Below are 22,851 nucleotides of genomic sequence, written 5' to 3' on the forward strand. Positions count from 1 at the left end.
ATACAAGTCAACTAATAAATATTAGAAAACAGCTAATGTAACTAATTAACCTTAAGCTATGATTAGTTACAATTCAGTTACAACAAACAAAACTTCTACACTAAGTATTTACTGACTGTACTGATGACTTGGATCCTAAATGACACTAATGAGTTGACTGGGAATGATGTGTCTCTTTAAAGACCCTTTTGCTCATCAACAGTTTCCTCTTGCATCTTACAAAAAAAATGTGTACTTGGCATGGTTTGAAGCGTGTTGTTCCTTTTTTTTAATAATCATAGTTGCTAGATTACTAGGATGAAAGGTTAGTTTCTTTTTGGTTTGATAAATGGTTAGATGAACCCATTATAAATCCTTCGTTATCTTCGACAATTTCTCCTACGGTACTTTTTTGGGTTTCAAATGTCATTCAAGCTTTGCAGGACTCTGCCGGTATATTTTATGGATCTTTTTCCTTCAGTGACGGATAAGGTATTATGTTCTCCTATGCCATTGGTTGCGCAGGATGGCAAGCTAATTTGGGGCCCTTTTCTTCAAGGCAGTTTTCCTTTGCTTTTGGTTATAAGCTTCTTTGCAGTAAACATAATGTTTGTGATTGGGAAAAAGTTATTCAGTGACATTTTAAACCCCTACGGTTACCTATTTTGACTTGGCAGCTTTTTCATGATAAAAATTTCACTGAGGTCGCACTTCAACGATGAGTTTTTCTTTGGCATCCATTTGTCCTTTATGTCGTGCTTCTAAGGAATATGTTACTCATCGTTTCTTATGGTGTTCGGTATTTAACAAATTTGGATGTGGTTAGCTAGTCAATTTGGTACTTGTTTGCTCTCTTTTGATTTCTTACTAATATAGTAAGCCTTTTTCTCATCAATTGCTTAATCTTTGTTTTTTCACAGATCTATTTACCGTTTATACTATTTGGAAAATACACAATAAGCTATCTTTGAGGATTGGCCAATCTCTTTCATCGTCTTCGCATGTCTATTGCTTCTGGATTGTTTATAATGGCAAGGTTATCCCTGGACATCATATGGCTGGATCTTCGTTCTCTTCTTTGGGTATTTAACCTATCCCTTGGAAGGCCTCAATTATTTGTCCCGTGCTTTGGTCTCCTCATTGGTTTTCTTGGATTAAGCTTAGCATTGATGGTTTGCCTAAAGGAAATCCTGGTCTTGCTGCTTGTGGAGGAGTTTCCAGATATTATCATGGTTGATTTCTTGATGGTTTCTATCAAGGTATTGGTCATCACAATTCCCTTTTTTTTTTTTTTTTTTTTTTTTTGTGAAATTATTGGTTGTTATTATGGTGTAGAATTGGCTTATCAACAGTGTTGGCACTGTCTTTGGTTGGAAAGTGATTCTACTAGTGCTCTTGTTTATCTTTGTTCAAAGGATTTTGTTCCTCCTTAGCCACTTCGAACTCAATGGTTTACTTGCTTGGATCGAATTCGGGAGATGACTTTTTGGTTATCATACATTTATCGAGAATGGAATGTGGTTTTCGACAAATTTGCTAACATGAGCTTGTCTTCTTCAACCTTGGTTTGGCATGACTCCGCTTCACTGACAGTCTCTACTTCCTTATATTTATATTTTCTTGGTTTTTTATTTTCAGATTAATGTACATTCTAGTTTACAAGTTTGTCCTCCTTCACAATGTGTGTGTGTGTGTGTTTTTTTTTTTCCTAACATATTGCATTTGGTGCTAGGTTTACACCTTCTATGTTTTTCTTTAGACAGGTTTAGTCTTGATGTCCCCCTCTTTTCTTGTATTTTTATTTGTTTTCGTAAGAGGAGTCATGCTTATGTCCTCTGCTCTTTTCTTGTATTTTTCATTTTATTATCTTTTCTTGTCTTATGAGAGGTAAGGTTCATGTTTTTTTTTTTTAAAGGTTCGTGTCTTATTTCACCTTTTTTTAAGGTTCCTGATGAGGCGAACACAATTTATGTTAAAACTCATTTAGTTTACATTGGTCTCAATTAATTAATATTGTTGATATGACAAAATGTCCATGCAAATAATATGTAATTTAAGTGATTAAAACTATTTCATGAATTTGAAGAGTTGTGTTCGATTATACTATTAGCCAATGAGTTAGAGCTCCCATAGATTCAGGGTTCTCCAAACGTATACAACTATTATAACTTTGGTTCAATTGATAATCATGTATAAGTTTTAAAGTTTTTTTGAATCTTACACGATTTTTTTTTTTAGTATATCGATATTTTTACATTAGGGGTAGGGAGAGTTCGGCTAAGTCACACAATGGGCAGCAAATTTGGTATCGAATTCGCCATCCACGAGATTTGAACCTAAGACCTCTTACTTTTAAATGAAGAAGAATATCACCAAACCGTAGTACTGAACGGTGAATCTTATACGATTTTAAGTTTTGAATCTTCATCAAGTTTTCTTTTTGGTGACTAATTTACTAGACACATTATATATTAAATATTTGGAACACATGCCACATGGTCTGTCTTCTCTTGCCATCCAACCATCACTCCCACACCATTGACAAATAACAATATCTTACACTTTGCACACATCACCAATCACTTATCTATTTACAAATCAATGGTTTGTAGTTTGTACACACAACAAGAAAAGCCCACATAGAACCCTAATCCAGAAATCGCTTTCTACAAAAGCAAAAGCCAAAGCCAAAGAGAGCCTCTCTGCGAGCCAAACCTCCCCTCATGTCTCTTAAAGCACCCCATCTCCTCCAATTCTAAACAAATCCAAAAACCCACCATTTTTTCCATCACAAATTACATGTCTTCCTCAGCCATGGCTAGCTCTAATAAACCAAAAACCCAAAGAAAACCCACCAAGCAAACACATCAAAAGCTTCAAAAGCACCATGAGAACAAGAACCCGAAGCCCCAAAAGGCGGAGAAGAACCCGGCGGAGAAGCCGCCTTACTGGTCAGTTGTGAGAGGCCTACTGACCTGCAAACACCTCCAACCGGTTCAGCTACCACAAAAGCAACCAAATGAGCAACAAGCCATGGAGGAAGCTAACAATGCAGCCAAGAAATGCAAGAAAATGAGATGTTCCGGCTCGTTGTGTAACAACACAAAAATAATGCAGAGGCCGGAAATGTTAGCATCTCCAGAAGTCCATAAGAAAAGGGCTTCTTCTTCAATGGGTTTTTCAGGCCACAGCAATGAGACTTCAAGCAGATCCATGAAAGCTCCACTCCATGAAATCAATGGGGTTGTTTCCACATCTTCTTCTTCGTTTTCTGCAGTTTCTTCTTCTAATAATTCTTCTTCTGCTGCTGGCGGCGGGTCGTTTAGAGCAATGCCGTTTCGGCGATTTTCGGGTTGTTATGAGTGCAGGATGGTGGTTGATCCTGTTCTTGGGTTTGCTAGAGACCCTTCTCTGAGGGGGAGCATCTGTCCTTGTCCGGAATGTGGTGAGATTTTCATGAAAGCTGAGAACTTGGAGCTTCATCAGGCTGTTAGACATGCAGGTACCCTCACAATTCTCAACCATTTGTCTCGGTTGGGGACTGCTTTTTTTTACGAAGCACTTCTGTCCATAAGCACTTTTGTTAGAAACACTTACAAATTGGACTTAAAACAGAAATGGTCCATTAAAAGTAAATTTCTCTTCACTCTGAGTTTATAGTAAAAAATTTCAGCTAGAACTTGTGAAGGCCATCAACTTTCAGTTTCAGGACCTCTCTCTCTCTCTCATACATCAATGCAACATCAATTTCTACTAACAATGAATGCAAAATTTACAGAAAACCATGTTCAAATTTTCATTCTTTTAATCCAATCACAGAAAACCAAGTCCAAAGTTTCACTTTTTTTTTTTCCTTCTAATTCCGTGCGTCACAAAATCCACAGTTTCTGAATTGGGTCCTGAAGACACAAGCAAGAACATAGTGGAGATCATATTCCAGTCCAGCTGGCTGAAAAAAGAGACCCCAATCTGCAAAATCGACCGCATCCTTAAAGTCCACAGCACCCAAAATACCATCACCAAATTCGAAGAGTATAGAGACTCCATCAAAGCAAAAGCCGCCAAGCTCCCCAAGAAACACCCCCGCTGCATTGCCGACGGCAACGAGCTCCTCCGTTTCCACTGCACCACCTTTGCCTGCTCTCTTGGCCTCAACGGCTCCTCCAACCTCTGCAACTCAATCCCACACTGCGATGTTTGCAGCATCATAAAAAACGGCTTCAACAAGTTCTCTGGGGAGTTGACGGAGCAGGGGATTTTGACAACCGCGACTAGCGGCAGAGCTCATGATAAGGCGGTGGTGGCGGCGGCGGAGGAGGGTGACAAGAGGGCAATGCTGGTGTGCCGTGTGATTGCAGGGAGGGTGAAGAAGAACGTGGAGGGTAGTGTTGGAAATGGAAATGTTGGCATGGAAGAGTACGACTCTGTGGCCGGAGCTGTGGGAGTCTACTCTAATTTGGATGAGCTGTATGTGTTTAATCCCAAGGCTATTTTGCCTTGTTTTGTTGTCATATATGGAGGTTACTAAAACTTTCAATGAGTTTTTGGTACACTCATGTTGTATATGGCTAAGGTGATTAGAAATTCTTGTTTGACTTCCAAATAATTATGCGTTATTGACGATATTTGATATAAAAAGTTTAAAAACAATTACAAACAAAAGTACTTATGAACATAAAAGATTTAGGATTTTTATACATGCTTCTTCAAAAAAAAACTTGAATCTTATAGAAATATTTCAACGAGCTTCGGCCTTATGATACTTTGGCTTTAATTTATTCAGTCAGAATTGTGTATTCTGTTTGAGTAAAGGAAATGATTCTTAAAAGATAATTCTCAAACCGACCTTAACCTGTTTGATTCAGTTTGACAAAGACAAATGATTTTCACACATTTCTTTTTTCCTTATATTTACTTCTATTTAGAAGTGCCCTTATTATGCTTTGCTTTATTCAACGAAAAACATATATTGATAATCACTGTAATCACACTATAAAGTGTTACAATCACATTAATCCACCAAAATATGTTACACTGTGTTACAATCACACTGAAAGACAACTTAATTGGCTTGTAAAATTTGGTGTTGTGTGGGAAGTGAATGACTCAATGGTTTATGAACTTAGAACTTTGAAGGATGTGCATGCACGTAAGATTGGTGAGTTGTGTAGAGCATTGATGTTGGGTCAACGAGGAACAGTAAAATTGTTTGGTGCTAGACAGATGCTTAATGACAAAGAAGTCATGGTTTATATAATTTTGGTTTTCATGAGAATTTGTGCAATTGTAAGTGCATGAGTTACTGACTAGATGACATTAAGTGAAAAATTGGGCTTTGGAATTTCTATTATCTTAATCCTACTGACTAGGCAGCTCTTTGTGATCGTGTGCACGTGTTTTCCTTTCTTTTTAATCTACATTTTTATGTGTAAATGTGATGGAGTAAAATATAGGTCCTTGAGAAACTACAAGTCCAGAAAACACATTGCAATAATCCCTCGACAAATATTAAGAAGATTATTTTAAAAGTGAGATTTTATATGAATTATCTGTTATCTCATGTTTTTTGCACAATATTTTATAATATTGGCATAAGAATTGACATGAAATTATAAGATGACAGAAAATTCATGAAGAGTCTCATTTTGACATAGTTTCCTTATCATTTATCTAATCCCTAAGCTTTAATGTCTGATCTCTATCATGATCTCATTCGACTCTACGTGATCTTATTTAGTATGAGAGTTGTCCTAATCAAATGGTATTTTCAAATATATTCTCTCAACCTATTGGTCCCAAACTCTAAACTGAAAGGAAAACTTAAATGCAACAGGTACGTTTTCTTTTTCTTTATTTCTCTTGTAACATGTCAAGTGAGAGAAAAACTCCATTTACATTTTCATCAAACACATAGCCTCTCACATTAAAAAGCACTCAAATATTAGAGTTAGACTATATATCTTAACTCGAGATTAGTGTAAGAAAATATTAGACCGCTCCTATACGAACTCTCGTTTCCGCTCTTGCAATAATTTAACTGACAATTTTTTCTTTCATACAAATGATTCCGGGAAAGAGAAATTGAATACGAGTCTTCGAATGCAAGCGATCAATCCACATGGGCGGTTGAGCTACAATCCTTTCTTCAACAACGAAAATTTCTTATTCATTAGAAGGAAACATGCTTTAAAATAAAATTAAATGTGCAAGGCGTTTGCAACTCAAGTGGTTAAGAACATTTAACTCTATATCTGCAGTCGGAGGTTCAACTCCTCTCTCCCCAATATAACTTGTATGAAATGAAAAGAATAGATGTAACCGAACAGAAATACTAACGTATCACTCATAATATCCAAATTTTTAGGATGTATTTTGGTGCAATATAACATTACACGTCCACTTGTCCTGCTAATTGTGTCATATTTACATGTCTTCTGGTCTTGGATTTACCGAGCAAACCATAGAGGATGGAAGGTTGCGCAGGGCATGGGGTTCTTGATTTGTGGTCCCCGCCCTAGTTTTGCTAATTGTTGACTCTTGTTTTGTACTCATTGTCTTATGATTTGGAGTTCTCTTGGTGTTTGATTAGAAGGTTCTAACAAATATTAATGTGATGTATGCAAACGTTGTGGCTCAATTTTGTCCTCCTCTCATTTTTCTTCAATATTTTTTGTCAATTTGTTTCCATGATCTCTCCCATATTTCTACTACATTTCTTCCACATCCTTCCCACCGTCCTTCTCCTTCCTCGTCTTTCTTCATTTCAATTCATTTACCCTTATATTCGAATCTTTTTCTAAGAGAAGAAAATCACAACACAACTCCAAGCACAACAGAACCTTACATGCCCAAAGTTAAAGATGAAGTCACAGGGAAAGAAGTCCCACCAAGTTCACTTTTATTCCTGATTTTTTTTTGGTTTCGGATTACGGATTCTCCAAAAAAAAAAAAACAAATTATTTGTTTCTGTATTAGTAAACATATGAGAAGTTTGGAATTTGAACAATTACCAAACTCATATTTTACAAATCTTTATCCCACTAAATGGGGTTGGCTATATGAATCTTACAACGCCACTCCGCTTGATCTTGTGTCACATTTTACGTTAGATCCAAGTAATCCAAGTCTTTTTTAGAGGCCTTCATCTACTCCCCTTGAGTCTCTGTCTCATAATCACATCTTCTAATCAGAGCTCTATAGGTCTTCGTTTCACATGTCCAAACAGCATTTACCGATTTTCTCTCATTTTATCTTCAATTTCGGCTACTCCTAATTAACCTTGAATATTCTCGTTCCTAATCTTATCCTTTCTCGTGTGCCCACACATCCAACGAAGCATTCTCATCTTCGCTACACCCATTTTTTGTATGTGTTGATGCTTCATCGCCCAACAACATGATCAAGTCCACGAGAAACATGACAGGATACATGCCATTTTATGGTGTTACTTTACTAAACCACTTGGAATGAATCAACTTGGGGCCCAAAAGTGAAAGGCACAAAATGATAATGTAAATTTTTCCAGGTAATTTTCCGTGAAGCTTTTGTGCTGTTACTTTAGCTTCATTGCTAACAGTAAAAACTGGAAACTGAAAAGAAAGAATAAAGCCAAGGGCATGCCTCACTCCTGATTCTCACTTTAATACTTTATGGGGGGACATATATAGCCAAAGCCAACTGGTAATCATTGAAGAAGAAGAAAGCAACGTGGCAGTGGCAATGTCAATGAGTTGAGTTTTCTCTGCTGGCGTTGCTCTGCACGGTTGACGCCTTACAAAGCAAAGACCTCTCTGTCTCTGCATTCGACACTCACCCATCACTGACGAAAGGTGGAGGTAGGGCATCCATCCATGTTCCTACATTGTCGCTGAATTGTGTTGGGTCAGGCTCAAATGGGTTGGACCAGCGTACCGCGTTTAATTAGCAGCTTGGACCAGCTTATCTTTTAACCTGACAGAGAGATGCAGCTTCCTGGATTTGGTTGAGAGCAATAACTTGTAGTTAAAGCCTCCGATGACTCACGAGGCTACCTTTCCTTTCAATGCTGCAATCCTTCTTTGCTGTTTGACTGAAAGATGGCAACAATTGGCGCACATCACATGCAATGCAACAGCAAAGGCAGAATTGACAACTCATCACCTCAACTGGATTCCTTTCTTTCCCCTTCTGTCACAAAACAAAAACATCATTCGGGCATTACATATATATTCACATCTATTTACTCACAAACGATTTATATTTTAAACTACTCTGATCTACGGGGATGAGGATTCAAACTTCAATGGAATGGTACATAAACGATAATTCACTTCTCGTTAGGTGAACACCAACCTCGATGGGCATGGATCTTTTAGCTTTGAATTCTTTCCCTTAACTACCTGTCAACACATAATCCAATTTAGATAAATGCATTTTTCAACAATGGAACATGTACCTCGCTGTGTTACTGAAAATCGTATTACGCAGATGAAACGAAACATACGAACAAGATGGGGAACTGATTACGAGTAATACAGAAATGAAGGCAAACATCATACATCCAGGATAACTAAAACAAGGTAGCATTTGTATTACAAGTGATACGCATAACTTCAGAGAACACGGATAACCTTCAAAGAGTCAGATTCGATGGTGGAGGCACATCAAGTTTGTGCCAGAGATACGGGTTACATACCGAGAACTTTTTGAGCAACCATGAATTTGGGTGACACAGTTTGCTCTATCAAAATCTGCACATGTTGAAGTAAACAACAATGAATAGGGATCGCAAATATGACAGACAGTGACAGAAAAAGTACAAAATGCAAAGCATAATTAGCTACGGAAGTAAATTATTTAGTATGTTTCTTTCATTTTCTTTGAGAATCTAATTGAATCGACTGGCTGAATTCGGAGCCCAAATAGTATCTGCTTTGTAGTTTATGAGAAACATTGATGCGGATGTACTTAATTTCTGAACAATGCAATTTCTAATGCAGTGTTTCTTAACTCGAAATCTCAATCCAACGCTTTCCTTCTTAACACATCCAGCGTGACCAAGAATGTCAGCCATGCAATAATAATGCTCTAAACGATGTTTGAGTCGATGTTCAATTTTCATTGAACCAAATATGGCCAGCGCTCTTCAACAAGTCCAGCATGTCTGCAGGCAGATAGAACACCAAGATACGTAATTTCGTTTGGCTTCAATCCTGATCCTGTCATCTGCTTGAAAAATCTAATTGCTTCGTCTGCTCTTCTGTTTTGTCCACACCCCACAAGTATCCCAGTCCAACACACAGTGTCTCGTTCTTCCACAGAATAACCACATTTTGAGTACAAATCAAGCAGGGATGTCACTACAACTTCCTCAGATTCCTATCCACTCTTAACACACAAAGCATGAACCTGTTTTCCGCTTCCAAGAGAAGTTAATCTGGAGCAAACTTTCAGAATAAACGAAATGACAAATTGATCTACTTTGAGACCCAAATACACCATATCCTGAAACAGCGAAAAGGCAAGCCAGCTTCGTCCCGTTGTCGCACACTCTATGATCAAACCAGACCAAGCTAAGGCGTCCTTCTTTGGAAGCCCTTGAAACAATCCCAACGCATTATTATTGTTGCACAGTCTTGCATACATGTCTATAAGAATGCTTCCAACAATATGATCTAACGCATACCCTGTGGGTACAACCAAGCCGTGCACTTTGACGCCCAAGTCTCAAGTGGAACAAGTTGACACAAGCCTTTAAAGCACCACTAAAAGTGTAGGAATCCATGCAAGTACCTGAGCAATGTATTTTCAAAACTAAATCCAAAGCTGCGTTATTGCGTTCGTTAGTGACGTATCCTGAAAGATAGAATTCCGAAGTGCCAAACTATCAGAAATGGAAGTGTTTGCTCCTAAAATATGCACAATTTTACTTATTTGGGTTTAAAGTCAAAATATGACATTTGGGGGATTAGTGTGCAAATATACTAAAAGTTGCATGTGGAAATGTTTCACCATATGGTTTGAAGCGGTGGCTTTATTGCAAGTAAGTATGTTGGCATACTTGAGAGATGGACATGTGGTGAAAGAAGTCAACTTGCTTATTTTAAATATTAATTTATTGCAAGTAGGATTAATAGACATGTGGTGGAAAGCGAATTTGCTTCTTTTAATATTATTTCATATGCAAGTTGGCAGTGAAGCTTCTCAGCACAGTTCAATGTCCTCAACAAAAAGGCTCTCTCAGTTCTCTATATAAAGAAGCAGAGGCAAAGGGATTATGGACACTCAACCAATCAATCAAACAATTCAACTTAGTTCAATCTATGCACCCTTTTTAATACTTCATTTCTACAAAAGCCTTGTATTTCCTTTTAAAGCTCTGCTATTCTTCTGAGTAGTATCGATTTCCTTGTATTCTCATTTACATTTCTGCTGTACGAATCAACTTGCTTTTCAATAATCTTTACTTAGTTGCACTGCACTTCAATTCATTAACATTTCCAAGCAATTTATATTAATCTACAATGCCTTTACCTTCATTTACTTCCTCTATCATATACCCTTTCAGTAAACTTGCCATTTACATATTGTTACATTTCTCCATATAAGTAAAGTCCTTATCTTTAAGGCAAAGAAAGAACCTTAATTTGAGACACTCCCGGCACAATCTCTTGGTTAAAGGTCGAACTCAAGCGCAATCTCAATCATTCAAATCCCAACTACTAGCGGCAACTAGTAGTGACATGCTCGCACCCACCAATTTCTTGTTTGAAATTCCCAGCATGCCCGGGAGGCGCATGGCGAATTTAGGGCGCAAACAGGAAGCATAGCACCATGAATGCTGATCAAACAGTTCTACAGCTTCAGTCAATTCATTGCAACCAAGTGCACACGGGAAAGTAAATCCATCTAACTTGAGGCCTTCTCCATGCATTATACAAACGAATTCAAATGCGCGCGAACTTCCATTATCTGCAAAACCAGCAATTATGCTGTTCCAAGATACAACACTCGGCTCTTTCATTTGATGAAACAAACTCACTGCCTCTTCCATCAAACCAGCCTCAGTAAAACCTGAAACCAGAGCGCGCCACGTAGTCGTGTTTTTACTCGATATGTCATCGAAAACTCTCCTAGCATCAATCAAACTCCGACATTTGAAGTACATATCCAAAAGGGTATTCATCAAAACAGTGTCAAACTCCAATCTCTCGCCACATATCCTCTCAAGGATCAATTTACCCGTTCTCAGGTCGCCCAACAAGCCACAAGGTTTGAGCACCGCAGAGTACAAGAACCCGTTCGGCATCTCCGATTCAGACTCCAACATCCGGTTGTACAATCCCACAGCCTTATCAGGTTTTCCGCAATTAGTATACCCAGAAACCATCGTGGTCCATGTCACAACGTCCCTCTCAGGCATTTCATCAAACAACTTCCGTGCGTCTTCCAAATATGAAATGCTACATGGATAGAGATCAGATTGTTAGCAAGAAAAATGTCATTCGAAACGCCGAGCTTGATCAATTGGGAGTGAAATGCTCAGCTGTGATTGGTCTGAGCTCGGCCGCCACAGTGGCGGAAAGCGGTGGCTATACGGTTCAAATACGCGCGTTCCATGGGTGAATTGAATGCGAGCTCGTGGGTTTTGCCGCGCTAATACACACACGTGAGACCCACCGCGAAACTGGGCCCCACTTGTTTGTTCTTATGGGCCCGACTCATTGTTATCACGTGGGCTTCTAACATGTGCTCCTGTTTAAGTACCCACCTCCGCCGACGGGCTTTAGAGGGTTGCACGAAATCAGTGTCCACATCATTTGATTTATCAAATTTAGTTTAAAATTTTAGTCATCCTAACATTATTTTTTACATTTTAATTTTTTTTTATATTTTTAATCACAAGCAATATACTAAATTGCAAATGTCATATCTACCCTTATTTCCTTATACTTCAGGGAAAAAAGAAAGTATTTCCTTATTGTTTATTAGGAATCATCTTTGTTGAACAAAGTGAAGATTAGATGTCATAAAACCAAATAATAATGTAATATTTTTGGGAAGTAAATAATGATGTATTTTCTTTTGTGATTTTTAGGGCTGCTGAATCACACGATAGTAGTCAAGGAGAGATTAAAATGTCTCCATGAGCCTTCCTGACCCTCGGAATGGTCGACTGTCTTGCCAAAGCAAACAACTTGCCCCATATTTAATGGAAAAAAAAAAATAGTGATGTAATATTTGAGAGTATAATTTTTCTCACTATTTTTAATCAGGTATACCATTAATTGAAGCTGTGTGTTTTGTCACCCTTCTATGTACATATATACACATAATTAAGGGGTGGCAACTTTTTTTTGAAAGCATAAAATTTAATAAAAGGAAGTCTCCAAAATATCCAGTATAAACAGTATATAAGTGAATGACCTTTGTTTCTACGATTAGGAACTACATTGATCCAAACATGATCAGAAGAGAGTGATTGAACAAAATTATCAAGAATATCAGCAACAAAATTAGCTTCACAAAACACAATGACGCTCCATTAAAAACAAGTTATCTCAAATGCTACACATCACACCCATTTGCATGGAGTTTCAAATTTAGGGATTTAGACAACATTACTTCGTCAAAATTTGTTTAATAAAAGAGAACAATTGGGGTTCAAATGCTTCGTTTCATCAAGTGATTCCAAATTCATTGCATCATATCACCGTTCCAAAAGTGCTTTTTAAAGAAGCAGTTAATCCAATGGATTCTACAAGCCATGCTGTCGAATTCAAGTTCTTTCTTTCAAATTCCTGCATCCAAACAGAGCTCAAGTTTTTTCACATATCGCCCTCCCGGAAACAATGCAGGCACTGAATTTTGCTATATCAAAATTGTTACAACGATACAATACAATGGCCAAAAACTTGCAAGTACAAAGTATTAGCATTATGTACTCAGGAATGCCTTTGACAACAAGAAAGAATCAAACTGCAAAACAAACTGTCAATCCCTGGGTTCCTTATATGCTAGATATATCCACCCGAAAACTTATATGCTTTATATCAATCTATGTGCGACAAATGTTGAGCAATGCCCCAACATTGCCGGAGAAGGCTTGCACTACAGCTCTGTCCAGCTACGAGATCCAACACCTCCATACGAAAGGGGAAGAATGAATCACATGGGATGAGGAAATCAAAATTGGAAAACCTGCTGCTGAAAATACTTTCTACATTTTCCCAACAGGCTTCGGAGCAACGAGCCTCTCTTCGAAGTCCACAGAAGGGAAGAGCTAGAGCCCCCAATGTAACCTTATGACTGATGATGGCACTCGAGGAAGATGCTTTTGAAGCACGACGTTTGTTTTTCCATTTCTCATAGCTTTGTCACAAAGAATCAAGAATGTGTAGATGGTACAATCTGAGTGTTGTTGTGCTTTTGGAGACAACTACACTCTGGCAAAGGGTATGTGTATACAGAAGATTTTCGTGTGAATTTTTTCACTCTCGGTATTATCTTTCCCTTGCGGTCACTTTCTGTGAGCATTGCTTCCATCTCAAGTTTGAAATCTTTCCAACTGCAAAACCAATAGTTTTCACGTAAGCCTAATGTCAGCGTTTATAAACTAGAAATCTTCAAATCGGGTTATTCCAAGCAGAAACTTTTTTATATTACAAAAACTAAACCGACAGATACCTCATACTCATGTTCTGCAGTAGAACAACAAGCTTGCGCTTATCAGGTATAATAGTCTTGGAATGCCCACCATAGAGGAATCTCCGATGACCCATTAGAAAATGTGGGAAGTTCCCACCTTGTGTTGTCACAAAAATCTCACTAAACAAGCATACTGTATAATCCAAAGCTGCCAATCTTGAAGAATAACCCTAGCAAAAGTAGATAAAATTTTAGAGCGGTAGATTTCAAAGTAACGTGTTTCACTAGTATCAAAATAATTTTGTGGGCGGACATTGCATGAAAACTAGTAAGACACCTCAAAAGGAGCAAGCTCATCTGGGGTTGCAAGAGACTCCTTGGTATGCAGATAGGGAAACAACTTGAGCAGAGGAGCCAAATGTTTCTCCGCCCAGTAGATTTTCCCAGAGGCTAAATAAATTGAAGTGCTGTTATCAAATCCCATACCCCGTAGTATCATTCCAACCTACACTAACAAGAAAGAAAAGGATTATTTCTCCATGGTAGGCAGCTATGAGCAAGTAGAAGATGCATGCGGAATTGAGTACAGTACCTCCAAGGGGGTAAGTGGGCATTTTCCATCAATCCTGTTGAGACCAGGTAGAGTTACGCGGCCTTTTCTCTTGAACTTCTCTCCCCATCCTTTTTGTCGAATTGAATTCATTGCGACATTTTCAGCCTCTCCTCCATCATACAAACAGCACGAGAATGCCACCATGTCCTGCAAGATGAAAAACAGTTGATAACATGATTAGTTTCATGACCATTACGCAGAAGATAGACAAAAACTTTAACAGTTTATGGAAACAAGCTGTATTACCTCCTCAAAACGGAGGTGGACTGCAACGTACTTTCCACCGGTCCTTGAACTCATTTCAGTCATTCGTTCAACTAGTTTATTTGCCAAATTTGATATGGCAGAAGAGAATTTCAATGCTTCATAATTAGCGAGGCATCTCAAATGCTGAATAGGAGGTGGGACATTCATTGCTAATCTATTAGCAAATGGAGCTATGCGGATAACCCTGCATAAACAATACAACTATGAAAAAACAACCTAGAGGTTTGGAAGGGTTTACGGCCTGTTCGATATGGAACAGAAAAAAATAAACAGTTTAGCACCTACCCCTGCTTCTGCAGAACAGGATAAACTTCTCCTGTGTAATAACGGACAGGAGCCCAAGCTTCGACACGAAGGGTTGGTATGTTAGAGATGTTGTGATCATATTTATCCATCAGAATCTCCGGAAGTTCTTTAACCACTTTAACATGGCCTTCAAGGGTGGCTATGAAATGATCTTCATCGTATATATCAGTAAAAGTGCTGTCAAACAAAAGATACTGCTTTTTAATTTCAATTGAAAACACAATAAGAGTATCTTGAAAAATCATTTGAAGAAAGATTAGAAGGACGGCATTCTCATAATGCTTTCTATAAACTGAGTTTTCCTCTCAAGGTAAACATCTGGCAGGCTTTTTGATACATGTTATTGGTCATTTACAGCAAGACATTACATGAACCTGACAACCTAATTTAGGTTCCAAACTTGTTGAAGTTGGTTAGACATGGATATACACACATATGATTTAAGTTTTTAAGGGTTGGGATTTCAATAAATGTTACTTTACCTCGGATCCCTCCAAACGTTATGGAATTCAAAGCGAGGAATAACCAACTAATTTAGAGCAAGACATTACATGAACCTGACAACCTAATTTAGGTTCTAAACTTGTTGAAGTTGGTTAGACATGGATATACACACATATGATTTAAGTTTTTAAGGGTCGGGACTTCAATAATAGTTACTTTACCTCGGATCCCTCCAAACGTTATGGAATTCAAAGTGAGGAATAACCAAAACTGCATTCAAAAGACCAGCAAGGGCCACAGCATTGCAAATCTGAGAAACAAAAAACATGAATTAATAACACAAACAAACTGTATGCCCTCAAAAGGAGATATGTACAGCTGCTGAAATTGAGCAAAATAAGAATAACAGGAAGCATCCCGCAAATAATAAAGGATTAACATACCGCAGAGCGTTGTTGGTTAAGGCCACCATTAACCTCCACAATCAAGTAACCAGTAAGGCCTGGGGAATCTGGAATTCAACGGAGACTATTAGAAAATGTGCCGAGAAAAATACTATCAGATAAATGACTCATGACCTTTGATTCCAAAACTACCAAACCTTCAATTTTTGACGAGTAAATTTACCAATTTGTCAAAAATGCAGCAGCCAGCTAACACAAGATTGTGCTATCACATACCTAATTGTAGTCCAGAAGCTGAAGGTGGGCAAGGCTTCTGCTCTTTCAACTTCCTTCTGAATCTCCATACAGAGGACAACTACATCCACAAACAACAAATCGTCTAGGTTAATCGCAGGAAATTCCACACTAATTTTGATTTTCATAATTCACATCAAAGTTCAATCCAACTGAACAATCCCGGGTTTACAAAACAAAGATTTATGAAATTTAACATCCACGTTCAGAAACCATGAACTGTACTAAATCCAGACTCTAATTTGCCGCTGGACAACATGTTCTTTAAACAAAAACTGGGAAAGAAACGAGAAAAAAAGGAAAAATTGAGCAACTATTCTACTGCTTACTTGATCTGAAAGGACATGGGAAAAAATTGAAATCAAAGGTTTAAACTGTAACACAACAGTCTTATTTCAGTAAAGTTTCTGTCTTTTAGCTCCGAAGTGAAAATCTCAAGTCCAAAAATTGTATTTTGTTTTCTTTTCATACTCATCTCGCTCGGCAAAGCTGAAGGAGAAGAACCATTTTCCTGCATTTTCCCGGAAACCAAACAGAAAATAATAAAAAATGAGAAAACCCCAAGAGTCCGAACCTCAATCGGAGTGGAATTATCGGCCTGAATGTGAGGCCAGAGCAGCTGAAACATCTCGTGACTTCGGTAAACGGAACCGGGAAGAGGGGTATGACCCACTAGACCAGAGAACGGGCCCACACACATGAGCAGGCCAGAGACGTATAACAGGGGAAGAACCACCAGTAAGCGGAGGAATCGGCGGAGGAGAAGAAAACTGGAGACGATGGAGATGGGTTTTGCCCGGAGCTTCCGGCGGCAGTGAGGGACTGTAGAGTGACGGCGCGGCGACGGAGGTGGGCTAGGTGAGGTGCTGCTGCTGCTCTCACTGCCGTTGCCTCCACCACCACTACCACCACTAGCATTGTAATGGTGGTGGTGGGCCTTTGCTTTCATTCCCATCAAGTGAAGTGTGAGTGTGTGAGTTTAGAGAGAGAAAAAGCAGAGACAATTCTTGAGAAAGAAAGAGAGAGAGTGGAAAAAGAGAATACGGGTGTTTCCTTTGACACAGTTCCAACTTCCAGCAAGATTTTTAAGAGAGATACTATATGGGGGGAGAGGTGGGGTGAGAGAGTGAGCGTGGCTTGACGGCTTGACGGCTGGAAGCAAGCCAATATAGGGGACGGTTGGGATGGGGGGCCAGCTTCATTTTTCAGGTAATGGCATGTGTACAAGTAGACAAATAAAATAGTGTGTGTTTTGCCCTTTAATACTGCAATTTAGTGATATTTTTCTCACTAATAAATTATAGGTTTTAGGTTCGATTCTCACCAATAACGCATTTGAATCACATTATTACTAGTTCATTATGAGATTTAGCCAACTTCCCACCCCTTTAATTTAGCTAATATCGTTTGTTCGAAGAAAAAAAAAATTATGTGTTTTTCGATTATTTTGGGTTAATATTAATTAATTAATTAATTAATTAATCTCAATTATTGTCTTTTTTATTCAAACCAATTGTATTCTATTTCTTGTGTTTTCTCTCCAAATTGAACTTTGAAAGCTCTGAAGTGTCGTATTCTGTTTGGTTCTTTTTTCTTTTTCTTTTTTTTTTTGAAGAACTCTGTTTGGTTCTTTTTCAAGTTTCAGAATATGCTACAACCATGGGGGCGAAATGATAAGGGTTTCATTTTCACAATGTTTCGACCATTTTGTATTCAATGATCTGCATCTTCATTTTATTTCAAATTTGATTCTCACGTCCACGTTATCTTCTTCTAGTTTTGTCGATTGATTAATATAAAATTCATATCGTATCATTGAGGTTAATGATTTTTAATTATAAAAGTATTAACTTGAAAGAACGGGGGTATGCATGTCTTGGTAAAGCCTAGTTACATCCTAAACCAAAAGAACATAATCAGATAATATAATTAGTTTGGTTCTATTTTGGCTCCGTCAATTGATTTTCTTTAGCTTGGGGAAAATAGAGGAAATAACTAAAAGATAGGAGAGTGGAAGAAGATAAATGAGATAGTGGTGATCGGAGAGACGAGAGAGAAAATGGCGGCTCAAAATGAAAACGATATAGGGTTGATTTTGTTAAGAAATTGTAATAATAAAAAAATTAAAAAAAAAAAAACCTATATAAGTGGTCAATTTTAGTTTTTAAATGGCAAAAATTGAAAGTCGAAGCTAAAGTCAAAACTGATTTTTTGTTTCCTTAGCCTAGAAAAAAAAGTAACATTAGAATGTCATGAGGCCACACGATCCCTTTTGTATCAACAACCAATAGACGTCGGCAAAATGAACTTGCTAAAAAAATACTAGACTCATATTACAAGCCAAATTTTAGCCTTTTCCTTTCAGAGCTGCTAACGACACTCCAAAAAAAATGTCGATCACCCTTCTATAGTCTTTTTGTTTTATTTTGGATGCTAATAACTGTTACATTTCTTTTTTTCATAGATGTTGCTTATATAAATTGACATCCAACAAAAGTTAATAATTGACACAATAATACCAATAAGATGCCCCATGAGCTTCATGCAATTATTGAAGTAAGAAAAGGGCCAAAAATTTAAAATGTACCAATTGAAAAGAAACTCAAAACTTCAACTAAGCAAAACCAAAACTATCACATCCTTGCCCGGGCCCCCACCACATCTCGGGTTTGACTCCATCGTAACACGATATTGTCCGCTTTGGGCCTAGATCACGCCCTCACGGTTTTGTTTCTGGGAACTCACACGAGCAAAACTTCCAGTGGGTCACCCATCCAGGGATTGCTCTCGCGTGAACTTGCTTAACTTCGGAGTTCCGATGAACTCCGATGCCAGTGAACTCCCAAAAGGTCTCGTGCTAAGTAGAGATGGGAATATACATATAAGGCTTACAGGATCCACTCTCCTAAACGATGTGGATGTTACAAAAACAATAAGGAAACGAATCCAAGTATTTGGAAAGTGTCCTAAATTACATGCCACATAAATAATGTAGTCATTAATTAATTAGAAGAAGATGGGGTCACCGAATCTTGTACCAATCGGATCTTGCATCTTTCCTTTTTTTTCTTTGCTTTTTTTTTGCTTATCTCTTCCCGGGGGCCTTGAATAGGAGATGGGGTCACCAAATCGTCGCTTTGATTGTCAACATTAATGCTTGAGGCTTCACTAGCAAATAATTTTTCCCATTGTTGGTCCGCATCGGTTCCCCACCTTGGACAATCCCTAAGGACGTTCCAAGCATGATGCAACTTAAAAGTTTAATATTTGGGCATAGTTCTTGTCTTGTAAATCACTATTGCTTTGTCACCCTATGCAAGGAATACATAAAGACCAATTAGTTGCAAAAAAGATTGTGTACATGAAAAATAAACTTGTAAGGGAGACACTCACCACTTCTTGGGCGCTTCTTACACTAGCCATGTCAACCAAGACTCTCTCCAAACTTCCCTTCCAAAAAGTGCACGCTTTGTTAATAATTTTCCACTAATCGTAAACACTACAAACTTCTCTTGGGTTGGTGTGCAACTTCCCTCGGGTTGGTGTTAGAGTTGGAATTGAACTTCTCAATGATTTTAGCCCGCAAAACCTTTTTATTTTGATTCGTACCAATGACATCATCTTCACTAGTACAAACTCATGCCAAGCACAAAGGAACATCTTGATCATTTGACCAGTTAGGTCCTCTAATATGATCTCTTGCCATCTTAAAAAATTTAGAAATAGAAGAAATAGTTATGGAAGTGGCTAGAAAGAAAGAAAAAAAAAATAGAACAATTATATGAGAAAAAGTGATTTTGTGTGGATGTTTGAATAAATACATAATATTTATGGAGTTTTAGGTGAACTTTGATTTAATTAAATTTTGTAAACCATTTTAGTCGTCGGATTTAATTTTGGGTCTTTAGGTCTTTTTTTGTTTTTTTTTTAATTTTTTATTTTAACCATTAGATTTTATCATACTCGATCTCAGTGGTTGGATTTAATGTAATTATAAACTTAAATTTAAAATTTGATAATTTTGAATCTGAACCGTTGGACCAACCAACAATCTAATAACGCATGTTGTCCAATCGAAATTGAGCCGTTGGGCTTATTATGGGTGGCCAACAACTCATCAGAATGGGCCCAGCACTCGCACGTTTCTACGTGTTGAGCGCATCATACCTACGCAATCTCCATTTTTCTCGACGCCTCTACACGCATTATTTGCCAGGATCTTTAACCCATGCCGAAATCTTGGCCAATATTTGCCCTAAAACCAGTTCTAACTCAAAACTTATTTTAGGCCCACTTGTTGAAGCAACTTTGGGAGGGGTTTAAAATTTAAAATTTTATGTTTTAACCCAAATGTTGAAGATGATTTTTGTCAAATTTTGAATTATTTATTTTGCTTTTACTTATTTAGCGTGTAAAATGAGATCTACTTTTTGGCCTTTACTCTTAAAATGAGATCAGAATAGTCAGAGAAATAGAGAAGACATGATCTGCAAATAATGGAAGTGACATGGATGGCTCCATCGACCAGCAAACCCTGCGGCCATTTTAATAGCCGGTTCATCTGGACCAGACTTACATGTCAGAAAATTAGATACTATATCTTATTCTTACATTTTTCACCATAAAAAATAATTTTATATAACCATTTCTTGTTACGTTCCCTTGATAACCAATGATTCACAATTATTTAGCGTTAAAATTTGGTGTCCGTTAAAATTAAGACACTAGATGAGGAAAATAAATTTGAATTTTAGATAAAAGCTAGAATTTATAAATTGAGACATGCACTAATTTTCTTATTTGGATTCGTAAATATAGAAATTTAAAATTTTCGTGTGAAAAAAGAACTTAAAATTTGGAACCTCTAATTTCAAAGTTTAAATTTCATGTAAATATATGTCATTTCCCAATTTCTATGAATGTGGGCTTAAAATAACAAATTCTATATTTAATTTCTGAAAATAAAATTCCGTCATTTTAATTTTTGTCATTTTAATTTTTTTTAGTAATTTTAAATTTATTCATCCAATTACAATGTAAAGATTTTGGAACAAAATAATGAAAGGAATAAAATTGTGGACACAATTGACTTTGACTTTAGCAATTGTACATACCATGGTATATCAAAATGAAATACAATGAGAAAAACATGTTGCTTTCATGATGAACATATTGGTATATCATGTTCAAGATCTGACAATAATAAGAAAAGTTTGTTGACCTATGAAGATGGCCAATGGGTGTAAATCAAAATTTTCAAATAATTGGGTTTTTCCTAAAAGGTGCTTATTTTTTTTTAGCTCAAAAAGTAGTCAATTAACGCGAGAAACCTCGCGAAGAACTAGTACGATTACAATCAAATATAAAAGCAGGAGTAGCCCATAAGGGAAGAGTCTTATATCCAAAATATGCATATTAAAGAGGGATAAACCCACATCAGTCACAACATCAGCCACAAAGTTTATTTCTCGAAAATGTTTCCAAGTCACATAATGTAAGGAGGAGACCAACCAATGAATGTACCAATCGTGTCTCAAATTCTCCGAGGGACACCACACCTTCTTTCCACAACATCTATAACTAACTCAGAGCTTCCCTCCACAGAAATTCTAGAAAAATTCTTTTGTTTTGCAAGCTTGAATGCATATATGAGCGCCATCACTTCAGCCACTATTAGGGTGCGCTTGTTACACCGAACTATCTCGGACTAGACTAGTTTTATGGATTAAGCTGGACTGGCTTAGACTAGACTAAGCTGGACTGGCTTAATGAAACGTTTGATGCATTATCAGATTAAAAATCAAAACAATAACAAACTTTAATATTACATTATTTAATATATATCTATTAATATTTTAATACATACTTATTAATATTTTATTATTATGCAACATTTTTCATTTTCTTAAGAACTCTCCCTCTCCCTAGAAGCTTCTCTGCTTTTCTCCCTCTTTGACCCTGTCATATTTTCTTCGTTTCTCCATCTTTTTTCTGCATTTCAGATCCTTCAAAATTATTTTTTTGCAAAATTTCACATTCCCTAGAAACAAGTTGATGGGTTATTTCTCCATCTGATCAAGTTATTACTGCCTGGCTTTGTTCCTTCAATCGTTTGCTTTAGTAGCATTTTATCTCCATTTTCAACATATATGAGCTTTAGGAAAGCCTATATATGCCTTTGATTTGATTTGCTTCGTCAATTTCTCTTTTCATTTTTTCGTGTTTGTAAATTCTTCAAAAAGTTGAGATGTTTGGTTTACAGTCAGAGCATGTGGTTAAGACCGCTGTCCTAATTTTGCAGTGTGAGATCGCCGTCTTGCATCTGCAATGTGAGACCGCTGTTGCTGTTGATGTGCGAAGGACGAGATCCATGGGTCTGAAAGCAGAAAAGGCGAGATCGATGAAGCTTGCAGAGGATTAGAGGAGTGAACGAAGCTGGTCTTAGCAGTCCGGCTATTTTTGGAGGGTCTCGCTAAGACCCTTTAGTGAAGGCTTTAGTGAACGCGAGTGCCTCCTAATCCCACTAATGCTAATCCCTGATACTAACATACACGGAATTAGACTAAATGTTAGTCTAGTCCAATCTAGTGAAGGCTAAGGAGGGCAAACAAACATGCCCTTATAGTACATTCATCCAAGGTGCTTATGGAAGTGGTTCTATATCAACTTTTCTATTTTTTTTTTCACTTGTGATATCAAAATCAAAAGTGAATGACTATGAATTTTTTCCAGTTAATCCCCTACCAATAGAACCTCGATATCACGTATGAGGTGTTAGTGTACTTTTAGTTTTCGGTTCTTGCTGGTACGCCAACCATACTCCGGGCCCCAAAGAATGCATCCTTGGAGGTCGAACTCGTGTTGAAGGTTATAAACCTTTACTCACTTTTCACTAAATTAATCCTTTGGAGTATGATT

The 22,851-nt window shown here is 37.4% G+C and overlaps 3 protein-coding genes and 1 pseudogene across 3 annotated transcripts; 1 reads left to right on the forward strand and 3 right to left on the reverse strand.

The window, feature by feature from the left end:
* The first annotated feature begins 1,265 nt into the window (after window positions 1–1,265).
* LOC137714972 (uncharacterized) lies at window positions 1,266–4,582 on the forward strand. The gene is made up of 2 exons (XM_068454162.2): window positions 1,266–3,481; window positions 3,864–4,582. Exons 1-2 carry the CDS (start codon window positions 2,779–2,781, stop codon window positions 4,505–4,507), a joined length of 1,347 nt encoding a protein of 448 aa, XP_068310263.2. The 5' UTR covers window positions 1,266–2,778; the 3' UTR covers window positions 4,508–4,582.
* A 2,873-nt stretch (window positions 4,583–7,455) lies between these two features.
* LOC137726696 (pentatricopeptide repeat-containing protein At4g08210) lies at window positions 7,456–11,647 on the reverse strand. Its single transcript, XM_068465670.2, is given in 4 exon segments — window positions 7,456–8,145; window positions 8,311–8,357; window positions 8,654–11,415; window positions 11,418–11,647. Coding segments are annotated over 2 exon segments (918 nt in total). The 5' UTR covers window positions 11,578–11,647; the 3' UTR covers window positions 7,456–8,145; window positions 8,311–8,357; window positions 8,654–10,657.
* LOC137726316 (pentatricopeptide repeat-containing protein At4g08210 pseudogene) lies at window positions 8,846–10,537 on the reverse strand (annotated as a pseudogene).
* Window positions 11,648–12,744: 1,097 nt separating the features above from the next.
* Window positions 12,745–17,067, reverse strand: LOC137737195 (O-fucosyltransferase 10). The gene is made up of 10 exons (XM_068476606.2): window positions 16,508–17,067; window positions 15,916–15,994; window positions 15,679–15,746; window positions 15,457–15,545; window positions 14,771–14,968; window positions 14,465–14,669; window positions 14,198–14,365; window positions 13,943–14,110; window positions 13,645–13,835; window positions 12,745–13,525 (listed from the first exon to the last, which is right to left on the reverse strand). The coding sequence occupies exons 1-10, from the start codon at window positions 16,886–16,888 to the stop codon at window positions 13,345–13,347; spliced, it is 1,728 nt and encodes a 575-aa protein (XP_068332707.1). The 5' UTR covers window positions 16,889–17,067; the 3' UTR covers window positions 12,745–13,344.
* Window positions 17,068–22,851: the final 5,784 nt, after the last annotated feature.

Source organism: Pyrus communis, chromosome 15, assembly GCF_041283825.1.
Source record: "Pyrus communis isolate YQ-2024b chromosome 15, ASM4128382v1, whole genome shotgun sequence".
NCBI lineage: Eukaryota > Viridiplantae > Streptophyta > Magnoliopsida > Rosales > Rosaceae > Pyrus > Pyrus communis.